Source organism: Prionailurus bengalensis, chromosome X (assembly GCF_016509475.1).
Source record: "Prionailurus bengalensis isolate Pbe53 chromosome X, Fcat_Pben_1.1_paternal_pri, whole genome shotgun sequence".
Classification (NCBI taxonomy): Eukaryota; Metazoa; Chordata; class Mammalia; order Carnivora; family Felidae; genus Prionailurus; species Prionailurus bengalensis.
The window spans coordinates 53,826,271-53,842,341 of NC_057361.1; the positions used below are offsets into that span (position 1 = coordinate 53,826,271).

The 16,071-nt window shown below is 38.8% G+C and overlaps 1 protein-coding gene across 1 annotated transcript in view; it reads left to right on the forward strand.

Annotated features, from left to right (window-relative positions):
• The window catches only part of HEPH (hephaestin), an 82,702-nt gene that overhangs the window by 53,805 nt on the left and 12,826 nt on the right, over positions 1-16,071 (forward strand). Inside the window, exon 15 of the mRNA XM_043570332.1 lies at positions 15,963-16,069. Within this exon, the coding sequence (XP_043426267.1) occupies positions 15,963-16,069 (107 nt within the window). The remainder of the gene's footprint in view (positions 1-15,962; positions 16,070-16,071) is intronic.

Genomic DNA, 16,071 nt, shown 5'->3' on the forward strand with positions numbered 1-16,071 from the left:
TTTATATGGAACTACAAAATACCCCAAAAATAGCCAAACTTATCAAAGAAAAGCAAAGCTGGAATCATCACAATTATGGACTTCAAGTTACACTACAAAGCTGAATTTATCAAAATAGTATGTTATTGGCACAAAAAAACAGACACATAGATCAATGGAACACAACAGAAAATCGAGAAATGGACCCACAACCATATGGTCTATTAATATTTCGCAAAGTAAGAAAGAATATCCAATGGACAAAATGCAGTCTTTTCAAGAAATTATGTTGGGAAAACTGGACAGCAAAGAATGTCATAAACATAAGCAAAGAATGAAACTGTACCACTTTCTTACACTATAATAAATTCAAAAGTGATTAAAGACCTAAATGTGAGACAAAACGCTAAAGAACACAGGTAGCAGCCTCCTTGACATCGTCCATAGTAGTTTGTTCCTAGATATGTCTCTGGAAATAAAACAATCAAAAGCAAACATAAACTATTGAGACTTCATCAAAATAAAAAGCTTCACAGTGAAGAAAACAATCACAAACTAAAAGTCAACATGCAGAATGGGACAAGATATTTGCAAATGACATATATGATAAATGGTTTGTGTCCAAAATATATAAAGAACTTATCAGACTCAACAACAAAAAAAGCAGATAATCCACTTTGAAAATGGGCAGAAGACATGAAAAGAAATTTTATCAAAATATACAGATTGATAACAGACACATGAAAAAATGCTCAACCTCACTCATCATCAGAGAAATACAAATCAAAACTCCAATGAGCTATCACCTCAAACAAGTCAGAATGGCTAAAATTAACACAAGAAATAACAGGTGTTGGTGAAGATGTGGTGAAAGAGGAACTCTGTTACACTGTTGGTGGGAATACAAACTAGTGCAGCCATTTTGGAAAACAGTATTGAGGTTCCTCCAAAAAAAGTGGAAAATAGAATTGTCCTATGATCCAGCAATTTCACTACTAGGTATTTACCCAAAGGTTACAAAAATACTAATTTGAAGGGATATGTGCACCTGGATGTTTAAGGTAGCATTATCAACAGTAGGCAAATTATGGAAAGAGCACAAATGTTCATTGACCAATGAATGGGTAAAGAACATATGGTGGGTGGGTGCGTCTGTGTGTGTGTGTGTATGTGTCAAATGAATATAATATATAATGAATATTACTCGGCTATAAAAATAATGAAATCTTGTCATTTACAACAATGTGGATGGAGCTAGAAGATATTATGCTATGCGAAATAAATCAGTCAGAGAAAGACAAATACCATGTGATTTCACTCATATGGAGAATTAAGAAGCTAAACAAATAGATATATGAAGAAAAAGAAAATAGGAAAACCAAGTAACATACTCTTAACCAGAGAGAAAAAACTGATGATTACCAGAGGGGAGTTGGGCGGGGGGATGATTTAAATATGTGATAGGTATAAAGGGGACAATTGTGATGAGTACCAGGAGTTGTATGTAAATGATGTTACTAAATGCTACATCTGAAACGATGGAATTTAAATTGGAATTTAAATACAATTTGTAATGAAAAAAGGACAAAAAAGAAAAGGTACCTAATTAATGTTTAGACTGTCAAGGGTAGTTTTCCAGAGCAGATAATACATCAGATGAGATTTAAATCAGTAGTTTTCAAAATTTAGTAAATTTCTGGGATCAATTTCAAGAATCTTTGATTCAGTAGGTTTGGTATGGGGTTTAAGAACGTGTTTTTTCAAGGGGTACCTGGGTGACTCAGTCAATTAAGAGTCCAACTCTTGATTTTGGCACGGGTCATGACCTCACAGTTCGTGAGATTGAGCCCAACATTGGGCACTGTGCTGACAGTGTGGAGCCTGTTTGGTGTTCTCTCTCTCTGTCTCTCTGTCTCTCTCTGTCTCTCTCTCCCTCCTTTCCTCTCTTTCTGCCCTTCCTGTGCTTTTGAACTCTCTCTTTTTCTCTCTAAAAAAAGTGGTTTTCAAACAAGTTTCCAGATAATTCTTGTGTTTATGGATCAGAAAAACTCAGAGCAATGTGAGAACCACTGATCTGAAGGATATGAAAAAGCATACAGGTAAAGGTATAGTACAAAAGAAGCACAGATAAAAAAAAAAGTTCGGGTGTAGGGAACGCAATATGTAATGACCTATTAAGAGTGGTGATAGTTGGGGTAGAGGAAAGGAGGAAAGGGGATAGGCTCTAAAAAAGATCAATGAAGTGAAATCAATAGGATTCAGTGACTAATTGAATATTGAAGGAGAGAGAGTAAAGGATTTTGGAAAGATACCCAAAGTTCTGAAATGATACCTACATTTTTGGCTTTAAGAACCTAATAGTGATGTCAATATCCAAGATAGGAAACATGGGGAGAATGTGACGTGGGATGGGGGAGATTGGATAATGATGTGTTCATTTTTGACTTTGTTGAATTTGAAATGTTTGTAAGTCAACCGAATAGAGGCATCTAATTGTCACAAAGGTCTAAAGCTCAGGAGAAAGATAAAATCAGAAAGAATATATTTGAAAGGCATCAACATTTAAGTATAATTGAAACCAAAGTAACGAACACAGCTTCCTTAGAAGAGTACATTAAATTAAATCATAAGAATCCTACAATAAGATTCTAGGAAGACCTATTTTTAAGGGAGGCAATGATTAAAAATTAAGCCTGGGGAAAAAGTGAGCAAGACATTAGAAGAGAGAAGATGGTGTCAAACATGTTAAAAAGATAATGTCAGGGGTGAAAAGATCAACAATTTCAAGTGCTTCAGAAAGGTTAAATAAGAATGGAAAATTTCTCATTGGATATAGCAAAAAGGGAGAAGCTGGTTATTTTTAATTGGTGGAAAAGAAGTCATATTAGAATGGATTAGAAAGTAATTGGAAGATAAACCACAATTTCTTTATTCATTCATCAGTTGATGGAGATTTAGGCTTTTTCCATACTTTGGCTATTGTTGAGAGTGCTGCTATGAACATTGGGGTACAAGTGCCCCTATGCATCAGTACTCCTATATCCCTTGGGTAAATTCCTAGCAGTGCTATTGCTGGGTCATAGGATATGTCTATTTTTAATTTTTTGATGAACCTCCACACTGTTTTCCAGAGTGGCTGCACCAATTTGCATTCCCACCAACAGTGCAAGAGGATTCCCGTTTCTCCACATCCTCGCCAGCGTCTATAGTCTCCTGATTTGTTCATTTTGGCCACTCTGACTGGCATGAGGTGATATCTGAGTGTGGTTTTCATTTGTATTTCCCTGATGAGCAGCGACGTTGAGCATCTTTTCATGTGCCTGTTAGCGATCTGGATGTCTTCTTTAGAGAAGTGTCTATTCATGTTTTCTGCCCATTTCTTCACTGGAATATTAGTTTTCCAGGTGTGGAGTTTGGTGAGTTCTTTATAGATTTTGGATACTAGCCCTTTGTCCGATATGTCATTTGCAAAGATCTTTTCCCATTCCGTTGGTTGCCTTTTAATTTTGTTGGTTGTTTCCTTTGCTGTGCAGAAGCTTTTTATCTTCATAAGGTCCCAGTAGTTCATTTTTGCTTTTAATTCCCTTGCCTTTGGGGATGTGTCGAGTAAGAGATTGCTACGGCTGAGGTCAGAGAGGTCTTTTCCTGCTTTCTCCTCTAGGGTTTTCATGGATGCCTGTCTCACATTCAGGTCCTTTATCCATTTTGAGTTTATTTCTGTGAATGGTGTGAGAAAGTGGTCGAGTTTCAATCTTCCGCATGTTGCTGTCCAGTACTCCCAGAACCATTTGTTAAAGAGACTGTCTTTTTTCCATTGGATGTTCTTTCCTGCTTTGTCAAAGATGAGTTGGCCACACATTTGTGGGTCTAGTTCTGGGGTTTCTATTCTATTCCATTGGTCTATGTGTCTGTTTTTGTGCCAATATCATGCTGTCTTGATGATTACAGCTTTGTAGTAGAGGTTAAAGTATGGGATTGTGATGCCTCCTGCTTTGGTCTTTTTCTTCAAAATTACTTTGGCTATTCGGGGCCTTTTGTGGTTCCAAATGAATTTTAGGATTGCTTGTTCTAGCTTTGAGAAGAATGCTGGTGCAATTTTGATTGGGATTGCATTGAATGTGTAGATAGCTTTGGGTAGTATTGACATTTTGACAATATTTATTCTTCCAATCCATGAGCATGGAATGTTTTTCCATTTCTTTATATCTTCTTCAATTTCCTTCATAAGCTTTCTATAGCTTTCAGCATACAGATCTTTTACATCTTTGGTTAGATTTATTCATAGGTATTTTATGCTTCTTGGTGCAATTGTGAATGGGATCAGATTCTTTATTTGTCTTTATATTGCTTCATTGTTAGTGTATAAGAATGCAACTGATTTCTGTACATTGATTTTGTATCCTGCAACTTGCTGAATTCATGTATCAGTTCTAGCAGACTTTTGGTGGAGTCTATCAGAAATTCCATGTATAATATCATGTCATCTGCAAAAAGTGAAAGCTTGACTTCATCTTTGCCAATTTTGATGCCTTTGATATCCTTTTGTTGTCTGATTGCTGATGCTAGCACTTCCAACACTGTGTTAAACAACAGCGGTGAGAGTGGACATCCCTGTCGTGTTCCTGATCTCAGGGAAAAAGCTCTCAGTTTTTCCCCATTGAAGATGATGTTAGCTGTGGGATTTTCATAAATGACTTTTATGATCTTTAAGATGTTCCTTCTATCCAGACTTTCTCGAGGGTCTTTATTAAGAAAGTGTGCTGAATTTTGTCAAAGGCCTTTTCTGCATTGATTGACAGGATCATATGGTTCTTATCTTTTATTTTATTAATGTCATGTATCACATTGATTGATTTGCGAATGTTGAATCAGCCCTGAATCCCAGGAATGAATCCCACTTGATCATGGTGAATCATTCTTTTTATAAGCTGTTGAATTCGATTTGCTGGTATCTTATTGAGAATTTTTGCATCCATATTCATCAGGGATATTGTCCTGTAGTTCTTTTTTTTACTGGGTCTCTGTTTGGTTTAGGAAGCAAAGTAATACTGGCTTCATAGAATGAGTCTGGAAGTTTTCCTTCCCTTTCTATTTTTTGGAATAACTTGAGAAGGATAGGTATTATCTCTGCTCTACACGTCTGGTAGAACTCCCCTGGGAAGCCATCTGGTCCTGGACTCTTATTTGTTGGGAGATTTTTGATAACCAGTTCAATTTCTTCTCTGGTTATGGGTCTGTTCAAGCTTTCTATTTCCTCCTGACTGAATTTTGGAAGAGTATGGGTGCTTAGGAATTTGTCCATTCCTTCCAGGTTGTCCAGTTTGTTGGCATATAATTTTTCATAGTATTCCCTGATAATTGCTTGTATCTCTGAGGGATTGGTTGTAATAATTCCATTTTCATTCATGATTTTATCTATTTGACATCTCCCTTTTCTTTTTGAGAAGCCTGGCTACAGGTTTATCAATTTTATATTTTTTTCAAAAAACAAAGTCTTGGTTTCGTTGATCTGTTCTACAGTTTTTTTTAGATTCTATATTGTTTATTTCTGCTCTGATCTACATTATATCTCTTCTTCTGCTGGGTTTAGACTGTCTTTGCTTTTCTGCTTCTAGTTCCTTTAGGTGTGCTGTTAGATTTTGTATTTGGGATTTTTCCTGTTTCTTGAGATAGGCCTAGATTGCAATGTATTTTCCTCTCAGGACTGCCTTTGCTGCATCAAAGCATTTGGATTGTTGTATTTTCATTTTCATTTGTTTCCATATATTTTTTAATTTCTTCTCTAATTGCCTGGTTGACCCACTCATTCTTTTTTTTTTATATATGAAATTTATTGACAAATTGGTTTCCATACAACACCCAGTGCTCATCCCAAAAGGTGCCCTCCTCAATACCCATCACCCACCCTCTCCTCCCTCCCACCCCCATCAACCCTCAGTTTGTTGTCAGTTTTTAACAGTCTCTTATGCTTTGGCTCTCTCGCACTCTAACCTCTTTTTTTTTTTCCTTCCCCACCCCCCGGGTTCCTGTTAAGTTTCTCAGGATCCACATAAGAGTGAAACCATATGGTATCTGTCTTTCTCTGTATGGCTTATTTCACTTAGCATCACACTCTCCAGTTCCATCCACGTGGCTACAAAAGGCCATATTTCATTTTTTCTCATTGCCACGTAGTACTCCATTGTGTATATAAACCACAATTTCTTTATCCATTCATCAGTTGATGGACATTTAGGCTCTTTCCCTAATTTGGCTATTGTTGAGAGTGCTGCTATGAACATTGGGGTACAAGTGGCCCTATGCATCAGTGCTCCTGTATCCCTTGGATAAATTCCTAGCAGTGCTATTGCTGGGTCATAGGGTAGGTCTATTTTTAATTTTCTGAGGAACCTCCACACTGCTTTCCAGAGCGGCTGCACCAATTTGCATTCCCACCAACAGTGCAAGAAGGTTCCCGTTTCTCCACATCCTCTCCAGCATCTATAGTCTCCTGATTTCTTCATTTTGGCCACTCTGACTGGCGTGAGGTGATACCTGAGTGTGGTTTTGATTTGTATTTCCCTGATAAGGAGCGACGCTGAACATCTTTTCATGTGCCTGTTGGCCATCCGGATGTCTTCTTTAGAGAAGTGTCTATTCATGTTTTCTGCCCATTTCTTCACTGGGTTATTTGTTTTTCGGGTGTGGAGTTTGGTGAGCTCTTTATAGATTTTGGATACTAGCCCTTTGTCCGATATGTCATTTGCGAATATCTTTTCCCATTCCGTTGGTTGCCTTTTAGTTTTGTTGGTTGTTTCCTTTGCTGTGCATAAGCTTTTAATCTTCATAAGGTCCCAGTAATTCACTTTTGCTTTTAATTCCCTTGCCTTTGGGGATGTGTCGAGTAAGAGGTTGCTACGGCTGAGGTCAGAGAGGTCTTTTCCTGCTTTCTCCTCTAAGGTTTAATGGTTTCCTGTCTCACATTTAGGTCCTTTATCCATTTTACGTTTATTTTTATGAATGGTGTGAGAAAGTGGTCTAGTTTCAACCTTCTGCATGTTGCTGTCCAGTTCTCCCAGCACCATTTGTTAAAGAGGCTGTCTTTTTTCCATTAGATGTTCTTTCCTGCTTTGTCAAAGATGAGTTGGCCATACGTTTGTGGGTCTAGTTCTGGGGTTTCTATTCTATTCCATTGGTCTATGTGTCTGTTTTTGTGCCAGACCCACTCATTCTTTAGTAGGGTGTTCTTTAACCTCCATGCTTTTGGAGGTTTTCCAGACTTTCTCCTGTGGTTGATTTCAAGCTTCATAGCATTGTGGTCTGAAAGTATGCATGGTGTGATTTCAATTCTTGTATACTTACGAAGGGCTGTTTTGTGACCCAGTATGTGATCTATCTTAGAGAATGTTCCATGTGCACTCGAAAAGAAAGTATATTCTGTTGCTTTGGGATGCAGAGTTCTCAATATATCTGTCAAGTCCATCTGATCCAATTTGTCATTCAGGGCCCTTGTTTCTTTATTGACTGTGTGTCTAGATGATCTATCCATTTCTGTAAGTGCGGTGTTAAAGTCCCCTGCAATGACCACATTCTTATCAATAAGGTTGCCAATGTTTATGAGTAGTTGTTTTCTATATTTGGGGGCTCCGGTATTCGGTGCATAGACATTTATAATTGTTAGCTCTTCCTGATGGGTAGACCCTGTAATTATTATATAATGCCCTTCTTCATCTCTTGTTACAGACTTTAATTTAAAGTCTAGTTTGTCTGATATAAGTATGGCTACTCCAGCTTTCTTTTGGCTTCCAGTGGCATGATAAATAGTTCTCCATCCCCTCACTCTCAATCTAAAGGTGTCCTCAGGTCTAAAATGAGTCTCTTGTAGACAGCAAATAGATGGGTCTTGTTTTTTTATCCATTCTGATACCCTATGTCTTTTGGTTGGCACATTTAGTCCATTTACATTCAGTGTTATTATAGAAAGATATGGGCTTAGGGTCATTGTGATGTCTGTATGTTTTATGCTTGTAGCGATGTCTCTGGTACTTTGTCTCAAAGGATCCCCCTTAGGATCTCTTGTAGGGCTGGTTTAGTGGTGACAAATTCCTTCAGTTTTTGTTTGTTTAGGAAGACCTTTATCTCTCCTTCTATTGTAAATGACAGACTTGCTGGATAAAGGATTCTCGGCTGCATATTTTTCCTATTCATCACACTGAAGATCTCCTGCCATTCCTTTCTGGCCTGCCAAGTTTCAGAAGAGAGATTGGTCACTAGTCTTATAGGTCTCCCTTTATATGTTAGAGCACATTTATCCCTCGCTGCTTTCCGAATTTTCTCTTTATCCTTGTATTTTGCCAGTTTCACTATGATATGTCCTGCAAAAGATCGATTCAAGTTACATCTGAAAGGAGTTCTCTGTGCCTCTTGGATTTCAATGCCTTTTTCCTTCCCAAGATCCGGGAAGTTCTTAGTTATGATTGCCTCAAGTACACCTTCAGCACCTTTCCCTCTCTCTTCCTCCTCTGGAATACCAATTATGCATAGATTCTCTTTAGTGCATCACTTAGTTCTCTAATTTTCCCCTCATACTCCTGGATTTTTTTATCTCTCTTTTGCTCAGCTTCTTCTTTTCCCATAATTTTATCTTCTAGTTCACTTATTCTCTCCTCTGCCTCTTCAATCCGACCCATGGTCATTTCCATTTTATTTTGCAGCTCATTTATCACATTTTTTAGCTCCTCCTGGCTGTTCCTTAGTCCCTTGATCTCTGTAGCAATAGATTCTTTGCTGTCCTCTATACTGTTTTCAAGCCCAGTGATTAATTTTATGACCGTTGTTCTAAATTCACTTTCTGTTATATTATTTAAATCCTTTTTGATCAGTTCGTTAGCTCTTGTTATTTCCTGGAGATTCTTTTGATTGGAATTCTTCCGTTTCGTCATTTTGGATAGTTCCTGGAGTGGTGCGGAACTGCAGGGCACTTCCCCTGTGCTGTGTTGAACAACTCGCCTTGGTGGGTGGGGCTGCAGTCAGACCTATTGTCTGCTCCCAGCCCACTGCTGGGGCCACAGTCAGACATGTGTGTGTCTTCTCTTTCCCTATCTTAGGGGCGGGATTCACTGTTGGGTGGTGTGGTCCATCTGGGCTACTTGCACGATGCCAGGCTTGTGGTGCTAGGGATCTGGCATATTAGCTGGGGTGGATAGGCGAGGTGCACGGGGGTGGGAGGGGCAGGCTTAGCTCGCTTCTCCTTCAGTGATCCGCTTTGGGAGGGGCCCTGAGGCAGCAGGAGGGAGTCAGATCCACCACCAGAGGTGTGGATCTGCAAAAGCACAGGTTGGGTGTTTGTGAGGTGCAAGCAATTTCTCTGCAGGAACTGGTTCCCTTTGGGATTATGGCTGGGGGATGGGCAAGGGAGATGGCGCTGGCGAGTGTCTTTGTTCCCCGCCAAACTGAGCTCTGTCATCCTGGGGCTTAGCAACTCTCCCTCCAGTTGTCCTCAGGCTTTCCCACTCTCTGAGCTGCGCTTGTCTCAGGAGACTCTGTTCTGCTTGTCTTTTAGCGGTTTTCTTGGTTATTTAGGCAGGTATAGGTGGAATCTAAGTGATCAGAAGGACGCGGTGAGCCCAGCATTCTCCTACGTCAGCATCTTCAAAATCCAATTCCTCTCCCCTCTTTCAATCTACAGGTGTCTCTAGGTCTAAAATGAGTCTCTTGTAGGCAGCATATGATGTTTCTTATTTTTAATCCATTCTGACCCGCTATGGCTTTAGATTGGAGTGTTTAGTCCATTTACATTTAAAGTAATTTTGATAGATATGCATTTATTGACATTTTATTACTTATTTTGTTTTTTCTGGAAATTTTCTCTGATCCTTTCTTGTCTTTTTGTCTTTCGTGTTTTGCTGTTTTTCTTTAGTGATATATTTGGATTTCTTTCTATCTATTCATTGTATGTTTTTTAGTTATTTTTGATGTATGGTTACCATTAGTTTTGTATATAAACTCTTCTGGAAATATCAGTTTATATTAAGTTGATGGTCATTCAGGTTTGAACACATTCACTTCTCTTCTCCCCATATTTCAGGTGTATGTTATATTTTATATCCTTTTTGTAAATGCCCGTTCCCTCACTGATTTTTACATAAATATTCATTTTTACTGCTTTGGTTTTTTTCTGCGTTTATACTGTCACTTTGGTCTCTACTTTGCACTCAAAGTTTTCCCTTTATTATTTCTTGTAGGACTGCTTTAGTGTTCATAAACTCCTTTATGAGTTTATGTGGGTTTTTTTGTTGTTGTTTTTTGTCTGAGAAATTCTTTATCTCTTCTATTCTGAATTATAGCCTTGCTGTATAGAGAATTCTTGGCTGCAAAGTTTTTATTTTCATTCATGCTATTCTTTTCTGACTTGCTGGGATTATGTTGAAAAATATTTAGCTAGCCTTATGGGTTTTCTTTTGTAAGTTAAGAACTTCTTTTGCCTTGCTACTTTTAAGATTTTTATTTGTAATTATGTTTTGACAATTAAATTACAGTATGTCTTGGTGTTGGTCTGCTTTACTTTATTTTGATGGGAGTTCTCTGTGACTCTTGTATCTGGAATGTCTGTTTCCATCCCCAGATTAGGAAAGTTTTCAATGATTATTTCTTCAAATAAATTTTCTGCCTCTTTTTCTCTCTATTCTCCATCTTGGACTCCTATAATATAAATGTTACTACATTTTATGGAGTCACTGAGTTCCCTAAGTCTATCCTTGTGTTACATACTTTGTTTTTCAGTGTTTTTTTGTTCAGTTTCATTAATTTCCATTACTTTGTCTCCTAAGTCACTAATTCATTCTTCTGCTTCTAGCTTGCTGTTCATTGTATCAAGCATGTTTCTTTAAAAAAAAATAATGTTTATTTTTGAGAGAGAGAGACAGAGAGGGAGAGAGAGAGATAGTGTGAGTCAGGGAGGGGAAGAGAAAGGGAGAGACGCATAATCAGAACAGGTTCCAGGATCTGAGCTGTCAGCACAGAATCCAACATACAGCTCAAACTCATGAACCATGAGATCATGCCCTGAGATGAAGTCAGATGCTTAACTGACTGAGCCACCCAGATGCCCCTGCATCAAATGTGCTTCTAAACTTGTTTATTGCACTCTTCATCTCTGATTGAATCTTTTTAATTCTTATCTCAGTGGTAAGGGTCTCACTGATGTCTTCTATTCTTTTCTCAAGTCCAGTGAGTATCATTATAATCATTGATTTAAGTTCTCCATCAGACATGTTACTTATACCTGTTTTGCTTAGATCTCTGTCTTTCACCTATTGTGTTCTTTCATTTGGGATAATTTCCTCTTTCTTCACATTTTGTCTAAGTGTCTGTCTTCTTCTCTGTGTTGGAAAAGACAGCTATGTCTCCTGCTCCTAAAAATAATGACCCTATGAAGAAGATATTATGCAATATCCAGTGCCTGGTGTTGCATGGAATTTCTCTGGTGTGTTCTATATGCACTCTGATGTTGTTTTGGTTGTTCTATCCTTCAGGCCAGTAAGATGTAGTCATTCTTGCCTGATGTGGGCAGTGTTTGATTCTGGCCTGAATGTGGCAAGTTTTAATTCAGTGTGCTCTGATCTGCTTGTGATGAGTCCTGTCATCCCTTCCACAGTAACTGAGGCCCTGAAAACTCTCTGGTCTGGAGAAATGGTGTGGGCAGATGTTTGTGCTGGTCTTCTGGGGAAGGGCCCACAGCACTGGAATTGAGACTAACGTGACTGAGAAAGGCAGTTCCACCAGAACGAAGATGGTGGGACTTGGTGTAAACAAGTTAGGCAGAGTTGGTGCTGTGCCACTTCCTGCAGGTGGTTCTGTGTTTATACTGAAGAGTGGGGGAGGGAGATGGCAGCTGCCAGCTGTTTTTTTTTTTTTTCCCGGAGAGGTGTCTCCTTGAACACTGCATCTCAGGGACACACTCTGAGAAAACCAAATCACCTCCCCCTGTGGTCCCCAGGCATTTTTCAGTAGTTGTTTCCATGCTCGCTGCCCCAGAATTATTTGCATGCCTTCTTACCAGGAGCAGTGAAGTGCCCTCCAGGCTCTATCCCAGGCAAGCTAATTGACCTTTAAACTCCAGGCTTTAAGCTTGGGTGACTGCCAGAACTGACAAAATTCAGGCCCTCTTGTTTTTCAAACCAATGGATTTGAGGAAATATTCTTTTTTTTGTAATGTTTATTCATTTTTGAAAAACAGAGAGAGCATGAATGGAGAGTAGCAGAGAGAGGGAGTCACAGAATCTGAAGCAGGCTCCAGGCTCTCAGCTGTCAGCACAGAGCCCGATATGGGGTTCAAACCCACAAACTGTGAGATCATAACCTGAGCTGAAGTCAGATGCTCAACTGACTGAGACACCCAGGTGTCTCATGTCCACTTTATATTTTAAAGGATTACATTTCTTGCTATGTAGGTCATGTGTTATGAGGGACCATTTAGGTGTTTATTATGGTTATTCAGGTGACAGAACATGATGGCATAGACTAGGGTATTAACAGTGGTGACAAATAGAAGTGGATGGGTAGGGAATATATTTCTTAGGTATATCCCTCATAACTTGCTGATAAATATGAGCTATAGGGGAAAAGAATAAAAAATAACTCCTGGGGCGCCTGGGTGGCTCAGTTGGTTAAGCGTCTGACTTCAGCTCAGGTCATGATCTCACAGGTTCATGAGTTTGAGCCCCACGTTGGGCTCTGTGCTGACAGCTCAGAACCCAGAGCCTGCTTTGGATTCTATGGCTCCCTCTCTCTCTGCCCATCGCCACTCATGCTCTGTCTCTCTCCGTCTCAAAAATAAACACTATTTAAAAAAATAACTCCTGAGTTTTGGCTTCAACAACTGGTTTCACTATTTACTGAGATAGGAGGAGTAAATTTGAGGGAGAAGTCAATGATGTACTTTGGATATGTTTAGTTTGAGATGAAAATTAGACAAATGTAAATATCAAGTAGGAAATTGAATAAAGGAGTCTAGAATTCAATGTAGAGGTTGGAGAATAGTTTAGGTAATGAGAAGAACATGATAAAGTCACAGATATGTGAAAGTATGGGATATGCTAAAGTATACAATTAGTTAAATTTTGCCAGTGTATATTTTGCAAAAGTAGGAAGAGTAAAAGTTAAGGCTAAAAGGTAGGTTAGGTCTGAGTTATCAAGGCTTGGATGTTTGGATGAAGTGTTTGAGCTTCATTACTTGGGTATAAGGGAGCCATTAAAATTTTGAACAGAAGAATAACATGAATAAACAGAAGTTTGGGAAGATTGAAATAATATAGCAAAAACAATGTTCAAAAAGAGTAATGAAGTTGGAGAACTTAGACATACCAATTTCAAAATTTACTATAAAAAGCTACAATAATCAAGACCGTCTGGTAAACCCTCATATTTATGGCAAATTAATTTTTAAAAAGGGTGCCAATACTAATTAATGGAGAAATAATAGTCTTTTCAACAAATGATGCTGGAACATACTAAACATATCTATATACAAAACAATGGAATCATACCCCCTACCTTTTACCATATATAAAAACTAACTCAAAATGAACCAAGCACATAAATGTAAGAGCTAAAGCTACAAAACTTTTAAAACATAACAGTAAATCTTTGTGACCTTGAGTTAGAAAAGTTTCTTAAATATAACACTAAAAGCACAAGTGACTAAATTATAAATAAATAAATAAATAAATATTTGGACTTCCTTGAAATCAAAAACTTTTGTGCCATCACAACTTGTGATCCATCAAGAAAGTGAAAGGTGGCCGCTGCCTCTGGATGGAGAGAAGCATCAGTGGTTCCTTCTAACCATTGCAGAGCTGACCCCTTTGGAGGGCTCAGCAACAGCAGCTCCTTACGTGGAGGATCAATGTATTAGTGGTTCCTACTCTTGGAGAACACAGAGGTGTTGGCTCCTTGTGTGGTGAGGGGACATCAGTGGCTCCCTCTTGCGGGTTGAGGTTGTTAATAGCTCTTTATGGGAGAGCAGAATGTGGCTCTTTGGGTGGCAAGTTGAATGAAGCAGCTTCTTGAGGGGAATTTGGAGCCCTAGCGGCTCCTTCTGGGGTTAGGCAAAGAAACAAGGGGCCCTTATGGGAAATTCAGCACTGATGCATCTCAGGGGGACAGTGAGAAGAAGGGCAGCAGTTTGTTTATTTTTCTGGGTGTGGGGCATGTAGTGGTAGCAGCTTCTTCTTGGGAGGATGCAGTGGTGGTGTCTCCTTCTAAGGGAGTAGACTAGTAGCAGCTCGTTTTCTGATGAAATACAACAGAAATGACTGCGGAACTGGAAGCAAATAACCTGTGATTCCTTGGGGGAAAGAAGATGGATAGTGGATCCTTAGGGGGCAGTGCAGTGGAGGATCCTTCTTGGGGAGCAAGGGAATGACAGCTCCTTTGAGGATGCAGATAAGATACAACTTCTTGGGTTGGGGCAAAGTCGTAATGATTCCTTATAGAAGTGGCAGAGCAGCATGGGATCCAGGCAGCACCATCAACTGGGGTCAGTGCCAAGAAAGACTCCCTGGTGGTGAGGGCTGCTGGGGTTCACCTTCTGTTCTTTTCCCCCATGAGTTTTCCCTCTTGGTACCAGCTGCACCAGACTGGGACAAGGTAGGTAAGATACTTCGTATACTTTTTTGTATGGCCATGTTCAGGTTTTTGCCCCCCTGGGTTGTTATAATTATTTCATATATTCTGGAGCTCTCTCAGATATATTTTTGTGAGTATATAGTTGCTTATTCCTTATTTTTGTTGTTATCGTGGAAGGAAATGAGCATTGAGACCTTCTTACTCTGCTAAGTTGCTGACATCCATCCTATATAACTGAATTTGTATAAAATACTCAAAATGGGCAACTCTATAAAGATATAGATTAGTGGTTGTCCAGGTCTTGAGTGAGTGGGTGATTACAGAATGATGGCGAAAGAGTGAAGATTTTATTTCAGAGGTAGTGATCTTTCTAAAATTGATGTGGTTATGTTACAAAATTCTGTGAATATACTAAAACATTTAATTGTACCCTTTAAATGGTTGAATTGTATGGTATACAAATTCTATATCAATAGAAATCTTATAAAAGTAATATTGCATCAGTTGGAAGAAGGATTGGAGAGGACGAAACTTGGAAGCAGAGAAACGTGTTAGGGGTTTTTTGTAATAGTCTGGTTGAGAAAATAAAGGTCTATACGAGGGCAATATTCTTGGGAATTGGAAGGAGGAGAGCATGGCAACACAATATATTGTAGAGATACAATCAGTAGACTCACTACTTAGTTGCATGTGGAGTGTGTAAAGGTTAGAAGACAAAAACTAAAGTGTTGTGTGTGGGTAAGTATGAGGGTTTTGTTATCATTACTAGATACTGGGAGCACATATTGAGTAATAGGTTCTTTTTTCAAAGGAGGTAAGTGAATTCAGAACAATTTTAGTTTTTGATGTGTTGTCAGGACAATCTTTAAAAGATGCTCAGTATCTAATTAAAAATTTCAGATTGGAGCTTAATGCTAGCAAGGGAGTTCTGGTTAAGTATTTAAGAGTCATCAATACATAGTTCATAATTGACACCAGAAAGGTAGCTAAAAGCGTTCATAGAGAGAGTATGAAAAAAAAAAAAAAACCGAGAAGAGAACTGGAGACAGCCTTGGGAAAATAGTTGAATATAAGAAGCATCAGCAAGAAAAGGAGAACAAAGCATGCTAAAAAAAGGAAGGAGGGAAGACATTATAAGATGAAAGAACAATATCAGAGTGGATTTACCAGGGAATTGGAACTGGACTTTTAAAGATAGGGGTATAGAAGAGAGGCTGAATGTGTCCCAGGAGTTAGAAGAGCAATATCATAAAACTAAAATGGAGACTGGTATGGAAATAATGGAAAAAGATCTTAAAAGTCCTGAGGCTCATCCACCATATCAACTGGGAAAAAGTTGATTTGGCCCAACTGGAGATCCCTGTTACCCTTCCTAGGTGAGGTTCTCACTTACCAATGGAACATCCCAGAAAGATCTGGCCCAGGGCCTAATGATTCTGCTTGTGTTTCCTGGATCTATTATTCTGCAGTGGATCCCATCAAGGT